The sequence below is a fragment of the Musa acuminata genome, chromosome BXJ3-8, assembly GCF_036884655.1.
Source record: "Musa acuminata AAA Group cultivar baxijiao chromosome BXJ3-8, Cavendish_Baxijiao_AAA, whole genome shotgun sequence".
Lineage (NCBI taxonomy): Eukaryota > Viridiplantae > Streptophyta > Magnoliopsida > Zingiberales > Musaceae > Musa > Musa acuminata.
The window spans coordinates 48,931,822-48,948,547 of NC_088356.1; the positions used below are offsets into that span (position 1 = coordinate 48,931,822).

General features: G+C 37.0%; 1 protein-coding gene and 1 pseudogene across 1 annotated transcript; both read left to right on the plus strand.

The window, feature by feature from the left end:
• The first annotated feature begins 457 nt into the window (after nt 1–457).
• LOC135644260 (uncharacterized protein At4g26450-like) lies at nt 458–7,095 on the plus strand (annotated as a pseudogene).
• Nucleotides 7,096–10,081: 2,986 nt separating this feature from the next.
• On the plus strand, nt 10,082–13,958 carry LOC135644261 (uncharacterized). Its single transcript, XM_065161731.1, has 5 exons — nt 10,082–10,146; nt 10,721–10,883; nt 10,967–11,089; nt 11,779–11,997; nt 13,509–13,958. Exons 1-5 carry the CDS (start codon nt 10,082–10,084, stop codon nt 13,956–13,958), a joined length of 1,020 nt encoding a protein of 339 aa, XP_065017803.1.
• The last annotated feature ends 2,768 nt before the right edge of the window (nt 13,959–16,726 follow it).

A 16,726-nucleotide genomic window follows, 5' to 3' on the forward strand; every position in this document is an offset into this window, starting at 1 on the left:
ATCCTCTTCCATTGCCTTTTTGTGCTGCTCCTCGATCTATCAAATTCCACCATCAATCAACCAACCCGGAAGTTCATTTACTCATCAATAACAGGAATATGGAAACCATTTAAAGAAACCTTCTAGAGAGACTTGTTCTTGGACGCGTGCAATGTGAATTTTCTTTAATGTTATCAACCATAGTGCAAGAAGATCCATTACAAGTGAAGGCTTCTAGTTATTGTATGTCGAATCGAATTCAAATGGTTGCTTTCAGCAATGATGCAATTCAAATTTGACTAGTATTTAAGTGATATGTTGTTTTATGATGCAATTAAGTGGGACTAGCAATTTCATTATTTCTCAGGAGTGATCACACTTCTCTTCGATGCTTTTACGTTTTTAGTTGGTTATCATGGTCATTAAATTTCATTATGCAGCGGCCATTTCTTTTCTTTAATAAGTTAATGTAACCGACATGACTGCTTCATGTAGGTAACCAAGAAGAGTGACTTGCGATTTTTACTTTGGGCTCGGTGAGAATGTAGCTTTTGGTGCTCAGTCAGAAGATGCCACAAAACGAAAGGAACAAAAGCCACCCGGAGGCACTTCAGCGGCACCTGAACATGGCCCTACTGAGAATAATGCACAGACAGATTATACTCGCGATACAGAGAAAGATGATACTCAAGCCAAGACTTCTAGTCATACACAGAATAACTCTGAGCAAGCTGCAGAGTTAACAACATCAGATGTTACTGTAAAAGATTACGATGATGGTGATAAATTGGCAGCTGTGGATCAATCAACTGAACGTTACACGAGAGGTGATGACGCATTGGCTTCAGCAAGAGAGCGTTTTCTAACTCGAAAGAGAGCAAGACAACAGTTGGAACGCAGTTGTTTCGTCTCTATTTAGCACTTATATCTGGAGTTAAAATTGGTATTCTCTGATGCCATTTATAGTAACCTCATCGGTTATTTAGTTTTTGAGGAACTCAAGAAGTGCACCTCTTGGTAAGTTTGCTGTAAGCATTTCTCCAAAATAAGCAAAAGAAGCATCAAACGTTTCATGTTAGACGCTTATTTATACACATAAAAGTTGTTTGAAGTGACAGTGGTCAGTCTATATATGATTATGAACAAAAGAGGATGCAGCCGAGGCAAGTGAAGTCGAAGTTGCTATTATCAAAATTGCACCAAGATAAAAGTGATGTAAACGCAAAAGTTGCAATAACATAGACCTCATTTGTAGCTTCTTCAGTTATTTGTATCAGTCTAAGCAGCAGTAAGATGAACATAGAAGTTCAATTCTGAGAAGAATTCTATCAGGAGAAGTATTGCTTGTCTGGGGAAGTGGCAGAATTTTTTTTTTGTCACTGCAGATTGTTGTCCAATAATAAATAATAGAATTTAGGCCTTCTCTAATGGCAAACAGAGAACAAAACCACTTCTAAACAGACACCAAATTTTGCAGGGAAATGATGAGCCACCGCTTCAACAATTGGAGAAATAAAAAAGAGAGAGGATTCTATTATTAGGGAATAAACAAACAAAAGCTTTAACTTTAGTTGGAGCCAAAAACAAAAGCTAAAGATGGAGGGGAAGAAATTATAATGTCACCTCAAAATGATTTCAGATGTTGTAGGGAGAAGCAACGGGAAAGATATCTCGTTCACATTCCAGCTTCATCCTTGGGGGTATCATTAGAACCAGAGAGAGCGTGCAATAATATATAGTCAGACTACAGGAAGGTTGTCATAATCCTATAGCGAAAATGCCATTAAGATTCCTCCAAAATCGAATCTTCCAACCACCTTTGGTCTCCCCCCACTCATCATTTACCACCGATAAAATCTTGGTTCCAGACAAATCTCAAAAAGACTATAGACCGGAGAGGAGAAAAGACGATCAATATTCTAGATTAGGACTTCTACGAATGATACGTCCGATACGATACAAGGATACGTCCGATACGATACAAGGATCCATTTGGCATCGTTTTAAATGGTCTATTTACCGAATCAGATCCGATTAGGATATTGGTCCATCAGGATCAATTAACAACTCTTATCGGGTTTCAGACCGATTTTGATCCACGTGATAGAGGCTTTAACAATAACGGGTGTATTTCTTTAAGATTCGTGTCAGTGTGGGATGTTTCCTTCTTTTAATCTTTGTATGCTATTAAAATCCTAAAAAGAGTCACTTGTGTAATTTTCTTTTTGTCTCGTCAATCTTCCCTTCTCTTCTATTAAAATAACAAAATACCAATATGTCAGATCCGATTGCCACCTAATGAATGATACGTTCGATAAGATACAATGATCCATTTGGCATCGTTTTAGATGGTCTATTTACCGGATCAGGTCCGATTACAATATTGGGCCATCTGGATCCATTAACAACTCTTATCGGGTTTAAGACTGAATCCGATCCGCATGACTGAGGCTTTAACAATAACGAGTGTATTTTTGTTTAAGATTTGTGTCAGTGTGGGATGCTTCGTCGTTTTAATCATTGTATGCTATCAAAATCCTAAAAAGAGCCGCTTGTGTAATTTTCTTTTTGTCTCGTCAATCTTCCCTTCTCTTCTGTTAAAATAACCAAATACTAATATGTCAGATCCGATTACCACCTAATGAATGATACGTCCGATACGATAAAAGGATCCATTTGGTATCGTTTTAGATGGTCTATTTACCGGATTAGGTCCGATTAGGATATTGGTCCATCTGGATCCATTAACAATTTTTATCGGGTTAAAGACCGAATCCGATCCTCGTGACAAAGGCTTTAACAATAACGGGTGTATTTCTTTAATATTCGTGTCAGTGTGGGATGTTTCGTCCTTTTAATCGTTGTATACTATCAAAATTCTAAAGAGAGCCGCTTGTGTAATTTTCTTTTTGTCTCGTCAATCTTCCTTTCTCTTCTATTAAAATAACTAAATACCAATATGTCGGATCCGATTGCCACCTAATGAATGATACGTCCGATACTATACAAGGATCCATTTGGCATCGTTTTAAATGGTCTATTTACCGAACAGATCCGATTAGGATATTGGTCCATCTGGATCCATTAACAACTCTTATCAGGTTCAAGAGTTGTTAATGGATCCAGATGGACCAATACAATAAGAGTTGTTAATGGATCTAGATAGATCAATATCCTAATCGGACTTGATCCGGTAAATAGGCAATCTAAAATGATGTCAAATGAATCCTTGTATCGTATCGGACGTATCATTCATTAGGTGGCAATCGGATCTGAAATATTGGTATTTAATTATTTTAATAAAAGAGAAGGGAAGATTGACGAGACAAAAAGAAAATTATACAAGCGGCTCTTTTTAGGATTTTAATAGCATATAACGATTAAAAGGGCAAAGCATCCCACACTGACAGGAATCTTAAAGAAATACACCCGTTATTGTTAAAGCCTCTATCACGCGTATCAAATTCGGTCTTAAACTCGATAAGAGTTGTTAATGGATCCAGATGGACCAATATCCTAATCGGTTCTGATTCGGTAAATAGACCATTTAAAACGATGCCAAATGGATCCTTGTATCGTATCGGACGTATCCTTGTATCGTATCAGACGTATCATTCGTAGAAGTCCTAATCTAGAATATTGATCGTCTTTTCTCCTCTCCGGTCTATAGTCTTTTTGAGATTTGTCCGGAACCAAGATTTTATCGGTGGTGAATGATGAGTGGGGGGAGACCAAAGGTGGTTGGAAGATTAGATTTACTAGATCAGGTCTGATTAGGATATTGGTCCATCTGGATCCATTAACAACTCTTATCGGGTTTAAGACCGAATCCGATCCGAGTGACAGAGGTTTTAACAATTACGGGTGTATTTCTTTAAGATTCGTATGATGGTCCGGATTGGGGTAGAGAGAGGAAAAGAAATGGGCCGTGGAACAAACGAAGCAGAGACTATTCTGATAGTATGGAGGAGGACAACGATGACTTTGCCCCGGGGTATCGTAGAGATCGGCTAAGTGGGTACGAGGAAGTGGGAAGCTGTATCGCTGAAAATGAACAGCACTCGAAGGGAGAAGTGGTGGGTGAATCTGGTTCAGAGCTTGATGATGCTGGATCGAAGGCGAGCTCAAACAGTACCAGGAAGGATGTTCCCACGGAAGTGGATGCCGATGAGAACAAAGGGGCAGAAGAAGTGTTGGCTTCGAATTCAGAAGCTGGAGGAGTTAAGAGTGGTAAGTATGATGCGTTAGAGAAAAAGATTTCCACGGAAGAGTACTCAACCGTGAAGCCTGATGGAGTCGAGGAAGGTGTTTCCTCTCTCAGCAATGATGGTAGTGATCTATTGAAGCTCAGTGGTTTTCCAAAAGTGCCAACGCGACCGCGGTCATCACTGTCACATAAAGGTCCTACAGATGACCATTGCCTCAGTACTGATGGTGGAAACAAGATTGAAGTTGTTCCTAAAGGAGATTTTGAGATGGTTATAGATGATGTTCCAACTGATGGCTTCTTAAAAGAATCGCATGTGGATCACTCTGACCATTTGAAATATGAAGAACAAGCTAATTCTGGTGATGTTGATATCAAATCCTCTAAAGAAACAATAGAGTCTCCCTGTGAGCCACAGATGAACCTCCTGCATTCAACATCATCTGCTATGATGGTAGATGTAGGGAAGGAGGATAAGTTTGCTAACCATGTGAGTCAAGAGGAGGAACACGAGAAACAAATTAACTCATCTTTGCCTACTGCATCTCAGCAAAATCAATTCTCTCAGCTTGATGGTTCTAGACAAACTCAGGCTAGCCTGTTCATGGAGATGCCACCTCAGAGTGAAGAAATGGAGGCAATCGATCAATTGAAACAAGTCACTGCCAATTTACCTCCAAAAGTTGAAGCTCAATCATTCATGGAGATGGAAGATGTAAAGCAAAACCAACCAACTTAATTTAAAATCTGTGATCTGAACCTAATGGAAGCTCCTGAGATAACTGAGATTCCCAGTGATCCTCTTTTGAATGATTGTAATATTTCAGCTCCTCCTCTGGAAACTGAGAAACAACTTTCGGTTGATTTTGGCCTGTCGATAAATAGCAAGGCCAAAGTTACTTATGACTTCAACCGTCTTTCAGGTGATGACAAAGTGATTCCAGTAATTGATTTGGAAGACGATTCTCCAATTGAAGTGAATGCCTGTAATCCTTCGAAGGCCAAGTAAGTTTTTTTCATATAGCTGGTCAATTTGTGGAATGTTTGATATTTCTATGCCATTTTTTCTTGAATTTATTAGACCTTAATATTTGCACTCCTCCCTCACTAGATGAGTTATTCCTGATGTGGTAATAAAGCAGGAACGAATTGATATATCCTGTAGAGAATGTTATGAACCACACAGCACATTCAGATGACCTTCCTGTCATTCAGGACAGCTACAGTCTAGCCATTTCTGACTACCCGGGAGCTGATATGTCATGCAGCCCATCAGTACAAGCAGACCTTAATAACCTTCAAGTTGGAATTGATCTTCATGGTGCTGAGGTATATGCATGGCTTGTTAACAGAAATCCTGTTCTTCAGATTAAATTCTTCTTCTGCTAGTTAATCTCTTGAAGATAATCTTTCTGTTCTTTCATATAATCCTGTTACAAATATAAATCTGCTATTTTTTTTCTTTTTTGTCTGTTTTTAGGGGTTTCCTGGTGTTGATGATTCAATATATGGATCTCTTGGAGATATAGGTTTGTATTATTTGCTGCAGTTTTTGTTGTTTTCTATACAAATTATCATTTTTCAGGAGTTAACTTTGATTAGTGCTAGTAATTCACTTCTATTTTTGTTTTCCCCCCACAAAATTAGTCTTTTCTTAGCAGTTAGCTTTTTATTTTTGCAATCATTTGAATTTTGAAAGTTCTTTAACATATTAAAATTCAAGTTATTACTACTGTTGGATTTTCATGAGATTTTTCTTTTCATGAAATAGAAGGCAAAGCCATTTAAATTTAGTAGATAAGATTAGAGCTAAAATTTTGGTACAACACAAAAGATAGGGAAAAAACTTGGAATGAGTAGTAGTCCCCTACTCTGTCTTCCTTCATCTCAGTTCTAGTGCTTAGTGGGACTTGGGGCTAGATTCCACTTTCAAATCCAAATATGAAAGTGCCAGGTGGTGAAATTGTATCTTGAGCCTTGCCTAATCCATCTAGCAATCCTGGTTGACCTTGGAACACCTCAAATGCCTGCCATGCATATTAATCTTCCCACCATCCGAGTGAAAGTAAGCCTTGTCACATGCATCTTGTAGTGACACACAGCAGCACGAAGCTGTCCAAGTTTGAGTTCAACTGGAGAGTCTTGCTAAGGTTGAGTTCAAGTTCAGTTTCCTTCGCAATAGTCTTTTAGTACATGTACATAAACAACCTATATGTTAACTAAATACATGGAAGACTAACACGAGTGCAACAAAGTGCTGTCAAATTCTGGTTCACTATCTGTGTACAGTGTGTATTAGTAGGAATCAATTGTGAGGTTGGGTCATGGCATTACAGTGAGGTTGCTCTTTTCACAACCAGGTAACCAAGTTTCATGAACATAGCAGCTTGAGGGGTCCCTAGACCCAACCTCAGTATAGAGTCTCGTATACTAGGCATTTTTCAAAATTCTTGTCATTTGAAAATCTATGTCAAATTTTGAAAAGATAAGCCATGCCAAAAACATGTCCAAGTATGTTCACCTCATAACACTAGCTATGCCAGATCATCTGAATTAGGTTAGGCTGAATTTGCATATTGGCACAAACATTTCCAAGCTCAATTCATAATGGTTTCGAAATACTTGTTACGGTAATAAGCTGGTGAAAATGGAGTGTATTTACTGTTGTACTTAATTTTTTATTCTCTCTTTTTGCTTGAGGATTCATCTGATGTGTGGTTGTATTCATTGTAAATTGCTTTACATGAATGATTAAGTTTGGATATTGAAGCATATTAGATAGTTTTCCAAGTTTGTTTTAAATGTTTGCTACACAACATTTTGTTTTATAATTTTAACAATATTTTTCACTTGTAGGATTCATGGAGGTCTGGGACCATCCAACACAAGATTATGAGAAGTTCTTTTGAACCTTTAACTGTGTTGTGGCAATTTAAGTAAGGCTGCTTATTACTTATCCTCCAGCCAGTATCTGGATTTCAAACATCTAGGATTTTAGACAATAAATAGCACATTGATATATCAACTATCAGTTGCTGTGTCCAGTATCTAAACCACATGTCACAAAGTTGTGTTCTGCTTTTGTTGTCTGCTGCTTTAAATTCCTGCCATTAACTTTGTCCTTACCTTGTGAGAATGGTTGTTTTGTACCTTGTTCAGTAACTTCTGTTTGCCTGTTTGAGGAGAGGCTTTCATCTAATTCAATAGTCTATTGTTTGATGATGAAGGTTAACATTGATTAACTTAATTGTGCTCTATGTAGCTAATATTGCTGAAGTATCATTATCAGTTAATGTTTTATCTCATTATATTTCCAGATGTTCTTTTTCCCACTAATCTTATGTTTAGTGCTAGATTGGCTTGCAGTTGGTAGATCCTTGTAACACATCTAAGTTCGATTTCTAGTATATTTTATCAAGATAAATTAGAAATTCTAGAGGTTGCCTCTTGGCTTTCCAGGGAAAGGAAATGAGAATGAGAACACATAAGTATGAAAATTTTGTAAAGAAGTGGACTACTAGTGTTCAAAGAATTGGCATGTGAAACCATATAATGAAGAGTGAATGAAACTTTTTATTGCTGTTAGAAAGGTCCATGAAATTTGAACCAAGTCTTTTACTGGATTGAATGCTCAAGGATATAAAAATTTGTGTTGCATTAGGTTGGTCAAATCGGACAATGTGTAATAAAAACATCAGATTTGAGATAAAAATAATTAAAATATTAAAGGAACCTAAATTTGGGGAAAAATTAAAATTAAAAATAAAAAAAAACTTAAAGCTTGTTATTTTCCTCAACTTTTGAAACTACAACAGAAAGTTAAAGAAAAACTACTCAATTTTCTAGATAAAATCCCCTAAATGTTCAATTTATGAATTTTGAATTTCACCAAAATTTCTAACTTTCTATTTTCATCTTTGATTACTTGTGAAAAGAAACTCTAATAGTCTAGCTCTGGCTAATCATGTATCATATATGAAACCATCAGACAAAGATCATCAGGAGCTACTTATTGTCATATATAAAATTTATGCCTAAAGATTACTAAAATGTAGTTTTTTTATGACATTACTGAAATCTAGCCTTCTGAAGATGATTATATTTTTCTAAATCTGCTTTCATTGTGTACCATGACATATACAAAAATCCTTGATGTTGACATGGTGATCGGTAGTACATGCATGTTTTTTTATTGTGTTCTTAACCCTGTTTTATTTGCTTTTTTCTCTTTAAAAAAAGAATAACTGAGTTCCTCCTGCATTTTTGGCAACCATATGGAGAGGTGAATCTCTTATAAATAATGTCACCGTCCACGTTCATTGAAGAAGCCATCTAACAATTAACATCTGAAGTGTCAATGAGTTGTTCCCATATTGTGCTAAACTTCTCGAGCTGATTGGACCAATTCAGGATAAAACCAATGATCTTGGATTCAATTTTCTGAACTAGTGTAAGGGTTCACCAGAGGTTTTATTTTGTGCCAACTAAATTGCCCAGATCCATAAAGGATTGGGACCAACTTAAGGACACATACATGGTAACAAAGCAACAGGATGATAGCAGAAGAAAGGGTAAGAGAACGTTATTCGGACAGAGTAGAAGAATTTGATGTGGTAGACATTTCTTTTTTGCTATGATGGATAATTATGGCTAAGGTTTGGTAAATTGTCGAAGAGGATTGATTAATTGAAGCCGACACCGATAAGATTCATGAGCTGGCAACAAGAACATTTATATTCCATGAAGAGCTGTCGGTTGCTAAACACATGGTTCGGCTGAAGGAAGAGGTCTAGGATCACACATTTGACCATTGTTCTTAGTTGCGTAGCACGTTGCTTTAGAAATTGAAGCAGAACTTGGATGTTTCACAAGACCAACTGTTATATGTTTCTACAATGGAAAATCAGACATGGTGCATAATTAACCTGAAAAGCAAATAGTTCTTGCAGAGGACATTCCTACATCTATTGAGCGTGGATGTTGCCTAGGCAATCTACTTAGAAAGGATTGATAGTATTTGAAGGCAAAGATAGAGAAGCTTGGCTTACCAGGATGTTTGCTCTTAGCATTACTCAATAGCCAAAGGTGAAATAGTTTTCTTTGGGAAATAGACTTGGATTGGATGTGGGTTCATAGTTTTTATGAACTCAATGGTAGTGGTTGATTTAATCAATTCAAGGGTAGTGATTTAGAACAACCTACAGGGTGGTAGGCTTAAGAATTTGAGAAGAGAGTTGATGGAAGGTAAAAAAAGGGGGAGGATTCAATTTAATATACTTAATTCACAAAAATTTCAGTCGAAACAATGAAAGAACAAGTAATATAAATTCTAACACATACCAGTTATGAGGAGGAAGAAGATACTTTATCACCCTTCTTGACCAGCTTTATTTTGATTTGAGCTTGGTTCAAGAGACCTATTGATAGTTTTTCATTTTGAACCAAACTCTTACAAAATGCAACCTGCAGGCTTTTTTGGGTGCCTACTATAGGCTGATTAGTGATTTTTCTCCCTTTCTTTTCAGAATTCTAATTAACAAAAGTGTCTGAATTGCATGTAATTTTGTTTTAAGGAGTATCCGTTCCTTAGATAAAATATAAATTTAAAATGCAAAAAAATAATGTTGGGTTTTCTTAGCATGTTCTTTATGTTCATCTATTTCCTAATTTTTCTATTTTTCCTTCTTATTTGTCACAAGACCCTGCATTTGTTTTCTTTTTATAATTTTAATGTGACTTAATACAACAAAATTACTCGACCCATCTTTCTCTCCTCCCTGCCCCTACTTTTATCTGCTGGTGAGCAATTCAGCAGTTGGATCTGTTGTATTTCATCACAGCAGCGAGACAAATTACCTCATCTGAAAGCCTGCTGTTGTCAGACTTCTTGTCATGATGGTCATTGTGCCATCAAGCATTCTTCTTCAAAGCCATCAAAAGACAATTACATTGTATAGCAGGTATGACATGAGAAAAGGTGAGATTAGATGAATCAGGACTTGAAACTTGATTTTTGATAATAGTTGTCTTTAAAGCTTATGTATAAACATGATTGTTATGCTTTAATTGTTGTTGCTTTGGATGGAATTTTCACCTGAAATTAGTGGAGGTTAATCATGAAACTGCTTCCCCCCATTAACAAACTTCATATCATAAAATAACTTGCGATGCTGCCAATAGTGGCAAGTGATCTGTGAACATAGAATAAGCTATCTTGTTTTGTAATTTTTGGAAATTGAAGAAAAAGTGGACTTGTTTCTTTACAATAATGTTCTTAGTGTCATCTCTGTATTATATTTGGTCTTTAGTTGCAAAATAATCTAGAGGATCATCTTCACTGCAAGTATGTCACGTACATTAGCGAGAATATAGGTGTAATCTATGTTTTGCTGTAAACGGGAGCATCTGAATTCATAATAACCGTAGACTTTCTTGCTTGCTAGAATGTTTAAAATATGACTTGTTTATTCTCATTTTGAGCAAAATAAAGGTTCCGTGTCAAGAATATAATTGTCATCTTTTGCATATTCAAAGGTTCTGTTGGTCAATTCTGCCTTCGAAGCCAGCGCAGAGGACCTCGAAGCCAGCTCCTCCTCGCCCTCCCCTTCCTGCCTTCGCTTTCCGCGGCGACGACGACGAGGATGACATCCAGAGGGAAATCTCACGGCAGGCGTCCAAAAACAAGTCTCTCCGGAAGGTTTCTTAAAATGGTTTCCTTATTCTTGGTATTGATGAGTAAATGAATTTACGGGTTAGTTGATTGATGGTGGAATTTGGTAGATCGAGGAGCAGCACAAAAAGGCAATGGAAGAGGATCCCTCGTCCTTCGACTACGATGGGGTTTACGACAAGATGAAGGGGAAGATTGCGCGCCCCAAGGTTCAGGATCGAACGGAGAGAAATGTACTTCACTTTTGCCTACGTTTGGATGAAAACATGATCCTTTTGATTACGCTGATGATCGTATGGAATTGCGTTTCAGTCTTATGTGAGACCCCTTTATGCCCTTCTTTAATGATCATTTCGAATGATCAAATTTAAAGAAGTGATCTTTTAGATAAGACTATGGCGGTGATAATTGGTCTCCAAGAAGATTTCTTAGATATGTACCCAAAGTCGGATACTTTACAAAACGAACTCACCTTATTACTCTTTTTGAAATTGGTTTTCCCTCGTGTTCAGGGTGGGGCAGGTGTGACGATGATTATTTTTCGTATCTTCTCCATTCCTTTCTTGAAATAAACATGGGATACCTTTTCCAGTTTTTTTTTCTTTTTCAAGTTAGTCGATCTCTCATACAAAGAGTATTGAATTATATTTTGGTTGAAATACAGATCAATAATAGGATACAAAGTAAAGCTTTGTGGACTTTATATGTTTGCTTTGGCACAATAATTAGCATTTTAATTTTCAATTGTGCTTTGTTCAAGTACGATGTGAATTCAAAAATCCTAATTCAGTAGTTCTTTTTCGGCGGCATCCTTTTTGTATTAAACCTAAATTGTGGGAGAGGATCGACCTTATTTTTTGAGTGCTTAACGATTAAGAATGCAAGTTAAAAATTTTATGTCTGTGTTTGATCTTGGTTACAGTCAAAGTATATAGAAACACTTATGGAGAAAGCAAAACAACGTGAGGGGGAACATGAAATTGTATATGAGAGGAAGCTGCTGAAAGAGAGGAGCAAGGATGATCACCTTTTTGCAGATAAGGAAAAGTTTGTAACCGGTGCCTACAAGAAAAAGATAGCAGAACAAGAAAAATGGTTAGACGAAGAGAGGTTGCGCCAAATTCGTGAAGAAAGAGATGATGTAAGTGGCTCATATCTTTCTTTTTGCTGCTTTGCTTTATTTTTCTTGTTGCATATGTAATGTGATTTATGCAACCTTTTGTGCATAAAAAACATCCACTGTTCAACAAAATGTGGTGTATTCGACAATTGATTTTGTTTTTCTCTGGTGGAAGAATAAAAGCTTAAAATCACTTCATTGTTGTAGAATCAGCTCATCAACAATTGCCTTTTGTATGTTTATCTGGACTTTTTTGAGAAGCCAAAACTATGAGTTTGTCGGGGTCGTGAAACATGGTAATACTTTTATTAGAACTTATCAATTTATTGTTTGAATGTGCTTCCAATTTCGAGTCCTGTTGTACATACTTGTGTCATCTTCTTTTGTTAAATTTAAATCCTTTTGGTATTAACATCAAATAGAAATACTTTCGATAACTTTTGTAGATTTATAGTGATGAAAGTTATTAAGTGTATATTTCGCCTTTGGGAGTATTGCATTTGTGAGCATAATTATTGAATTTATCTATTAGCTAATTGATGAATTGTAATATTAGCTATCAAGTATTAGATGCTATTTGGTGTTGGCCACATGGAATGAGACCTTGGTAAAAGTATTGCATCCAAGGTTCACATCTTAGTCATCTATTAATATAAGCTTGGTGGTAATTTTGATTTTTTCCATAAAAATTGAATTTATCTGATTTTGGTTTTTTGTATTGATTTTAATTTTTCTGTGACCTTATCCTATCATCATCTTTGTCCAATACTCCAACCATATTGTCCCAACCAATTGTTGTATTATTATCCCCTTCTTGTTTACCAGTCTTGACCTTCATCTCGATTTTTAAAACCTTGATAAGATCAGAATTTGGACAGTTTTGGTTAGGGGTTTGATTAATACCCAGTTTAGTCAGATAGGCTATCAGATCACATCGTGTTAAGATATGTTACACTTGTAGTCTTATAAACTATAATCTTCCAATTATGAAGCACGGTGAGGTGTCTTGAGGGTTTGAGTGGATTTGACAACCTTATGATCAGCATGGTTCATGTCTTTAACATCAGTTAGGGCAAGACTTAGGAGAGGACAAGACTTATGATGGTTCTCATGTTATTGTGAAACATGGAGCACCATAATTTTTTTACGCTTAGTCAGTATGATTGGTCCTTCTGGTGACAATACTCATGTTTAATGTTCCGAAACTTAATGTGAATTTTCTTTTATGTTATCAACCATAGTGTAAGAAGATTCATTATGAGTGAAGGCTTCTAGTTATTGTATGTTGAATCCAATTCAAATGGTTGCTTTCAGCAATGATGCAATTCAAATTTGACTAGTATTTGAGTGATAAGTTGTTTTATGATGCAATTAAGTGGGACTAGCAATTTCATTATTTCTCAGGAGTGATCACACTTCTCTTCGATGCTTTTACTTTTTTAGTTGGTTATCATAGTCATTAAATTTCATTATAAAGCTGCCATTTCTTTTCTTTAATCAATTAATGTAATCGACATGACTGCTTCATGTAGGTAACCAAGAAGAGTGACTTGAGCGATTTTTACTTTGGGCTCGGTGAGAATGTAGCTTTTGGTGCTCAGTCAGAAGATGCCACAAAACGGAAGGAACAAAAGCTACCCGGAGGCACTTTAGCGGTACCTGAACATGGCCCTACTGAGAAGAATGCACAGACAGATTATACTCGGGATACAGAGAAAGATGATACCCAAGCCAAGACTTCAAACAACTCTGAGCAAGCTGTAGAGTTAACAACATCAGATGTTACTGTAAAAGATTACGATGATGGTGATAAATTGGCAGCTGTGGATCAATCAACTGAACGTTACACGAGAGGTGATGACGCATTGGCTTCAGCAAGAGAGCGTTTTTCTAACTCGAAAAAGAGCAAGATAGCAGTTGGAAAGCAGTTGTTTCGTCTCTATTTAGCACTTATATCTGGAGTTAAAATTGGTATTCTCTGATGCCATTTATAGTAACCTCATCGTTTATTTAGTTTTTGAGGAACTCAAGAAGTGCACCTCTTGGTAAGTTTGCTGTAAGCATTTCTCCAAAATGAGCAAAAGAAGCATCAAATTTTTCATGTTAGACGCTTATTTATACACATAAAAGTTGTTTGAAGTGACAGTGGTCAGTCTGTATATGATTATGAATAGAGGAGTATGCAGCCGAGGCTGGTGAAGTCGAAGTTGCTATTATCAAAATTGCACCAAGATAAAAATGATGTAAACGCAAAAGTTGCAATAACATAGACCTCATTTGTAGCTTCTTCAGTTATTTGTATCAATCTGAGCAGCAGTAAGATGAACATAGAAGTTCAATTCTGAGAAGAATTCTATCAGGAGAAGTATTGCTTGTTTGGGGAAGTGGCAGAATTTTTTTTTTGTCACTGCAGATTGTTGTCCTATAATAAATAATAGAATTTAGGCCTTCTCTAATGGCAAATAGAGAACAAAATCACTTCTAAACAAACAACAAATTTTGCAGGGAAATGATGAGCCACCGCTTCAACAATTCGAGAAATAAAAAAGAGAGAGGATTCTATTATTAGGGAATAAACAAACAAAAGCTTTAACTTTAGTTGGAGCCAAAAACAAAAGCTAAAGATGGAGGGGAAGAAATTATAACGTCACCTCAAAATGATTTCAGATGTTGTGGGGAGAAGCAATGGGAAAGATATCTCGTTCACATTTCAGCTTCATCCTTGGGGGTATCATTAGAACCAGAGAGAGCGTGCAATAATATATAGTCAGACTACAGGAAGGTTGTCATAATCCTATAGCGAAAATGCCATTAAGATTCCTCCAAAATCTAATCTTCCAACCACCTTTGGTCTCCCCCCACTCATCATTCACCACCGATAAAATCTTGATTCCAGACAAATCTCAAAAAGACTATAGATCGGAGAGGAGAAAAGAAGGTCAATATTCTAGATTAGGACTTCTACAAATGATACGTCTGATAAGATACAAGGATACGTCTGATACGATACAAGGATCCATTTGGCATCGTTTTAAATGGTCTATTTACCGAATCAGATCCGATTAGGATATTGGTCCATCTGGATCAATTAACAACTCTTATCGGGTTTAAGACCGAATTTGATCCGCGTCACATAGGCTTTAACAATAACGGGTTTATTTCTTTAAGATTCGTGTCAGTGTGGGATGCTTCGTCCTTTTAATCGTTGTATGCTATTAAAATCCTAAAAAGAGCCGCTTGTGTAATTTTCTTTTTGTCTCGTCAATCTTTCCTTCTCTTCTATTAAAATAATCAAATACCAATATGTCAGATCCGATTGCCACCTAATGAATGATACGTCCGATACGATACAAGGATTCATTTGGCATCGTTTTAGATGGTCTATTTACCGGATCAGGTCCGATTAGGATATTGGTCCATCTGGATCCATTAACAACACTTATCGGGTTTAAGACCGAATCCGATCCGCGTGACAGAGGCTTTAACAATAACGGGTGTATTTCTTTAAGATTCGTGCCAGTGTGAGATGCTTCATCCTTTTAAATGTTGTATGCTATCAAAATCCTAAAAAGCGCCGCTTGTGTAATTTTTTTTTTGTCTCGTCAATCTTCCCTTCTCTTCTATTAAAATAATCAAATACCAATATGTCAGATCTGATTGCCACCTAATGAATGATACGTCCGATACGATACAAGGATCCATTTGGCATCGTTTTATATTGTCTATTTACCGGATTAGGTCCAATTAGGATATTGGTCCATCTGGATCCATAAACAACTCTTATTGGGTTTAAGACCGAATCCGATCCTCTTGACAGAGGCTTTAACAATAACGGGTGTATTTTTTTAAGATTCGTGTCTGTGTGGGATGCTTTGTCCTTTTAATCGTTGTATGCTATCAAAATTCTAAAGAGAGTCGCTTGTGTAATTTTCTTTTTGTCTCGTCAATCTTCCCTTCTCTTCTATTAAAATAACCAAATACCAATATGCCAGATCCGATTGCCACCTAATTAATGATACGTCCGATACGATATAAGGATCCATTTGGTATCGTTTTAGATGGTCTATTTACCGGATTAGGTCCGATTAGGATATTGGTCCATTTGGATCTATTAACAACTCTTATCGGGTTTAAGACCGAATCCGATCCGCGTGACAGAGGCTTAAACAATAATGAGTGTATTTTTTTTATCATTCGAAATGACCATGAAAGAAGGGCATAAAGGGGTCTTGTTGAATCTCGTATTTTGATGATGAAACTACTTGATATATGTTTATGATTTAATCTGCGTTTTGAGTGACGCAGGATGCTTCGATCGGGATGAGACAATTAAAGCAGGAAAATCATGTTGTGCCGGAGGAACATGTCAGAAGATTGGACGTCGGGCCGGTGGATCGGTCGACGTATCGACAGAAGGCTTCGGGCCGTGGACTCGGGCATCGGACCAAGAAGAGCGGGTATTGTGCCAAGGATATTGGAGTTGCGGAGTCAACTGGCCGATTGGGCAATAGGCCGCAGGAAAGGACGATGCGTCGAAGAATCGGACGAAGCGTCGAGGGACCAATGACATGCCGGACAACTTGGTTAATTGCTTAGGATTAATTGTCTCAGTCGAAGCTTTTGTTTACATGTGCAGGATTAACTACGATGAAAGTAAGACATGCAGCAGGAGTTGCGCCGGAGTCAAGACAATGATCACGTTGGGAGTTCGAGAGTTCGACGGAAGTTCGGACAGTCGTCGGAGGTTCTG

Excerpts from the sequence above, each read along its gene's own strand:
- LOC135644261 (XM_065161731.1), top strand. The coding sequence starts at position 10,082 with ATGGTCATTGTGCCATCAAGCATTCTTCTTCAAAGCCATCAAAAGACA. Across the intron at positions 10,147-10,720 it reads ACAATTACATTGTATAGCAG|GTTCTGTTGGTCAATTCTGC; the intron begins GTATGACATGAG and ends GCATATTCAAAG. Across the intron at positions 10,884-10,966 it reads AAAACAAGTCTCTCCGGAAG|ATCGAGGAGCAGCACAAAAA; the intron begins GTTTCTTAAAAT and ends GGAATTTGGTAG.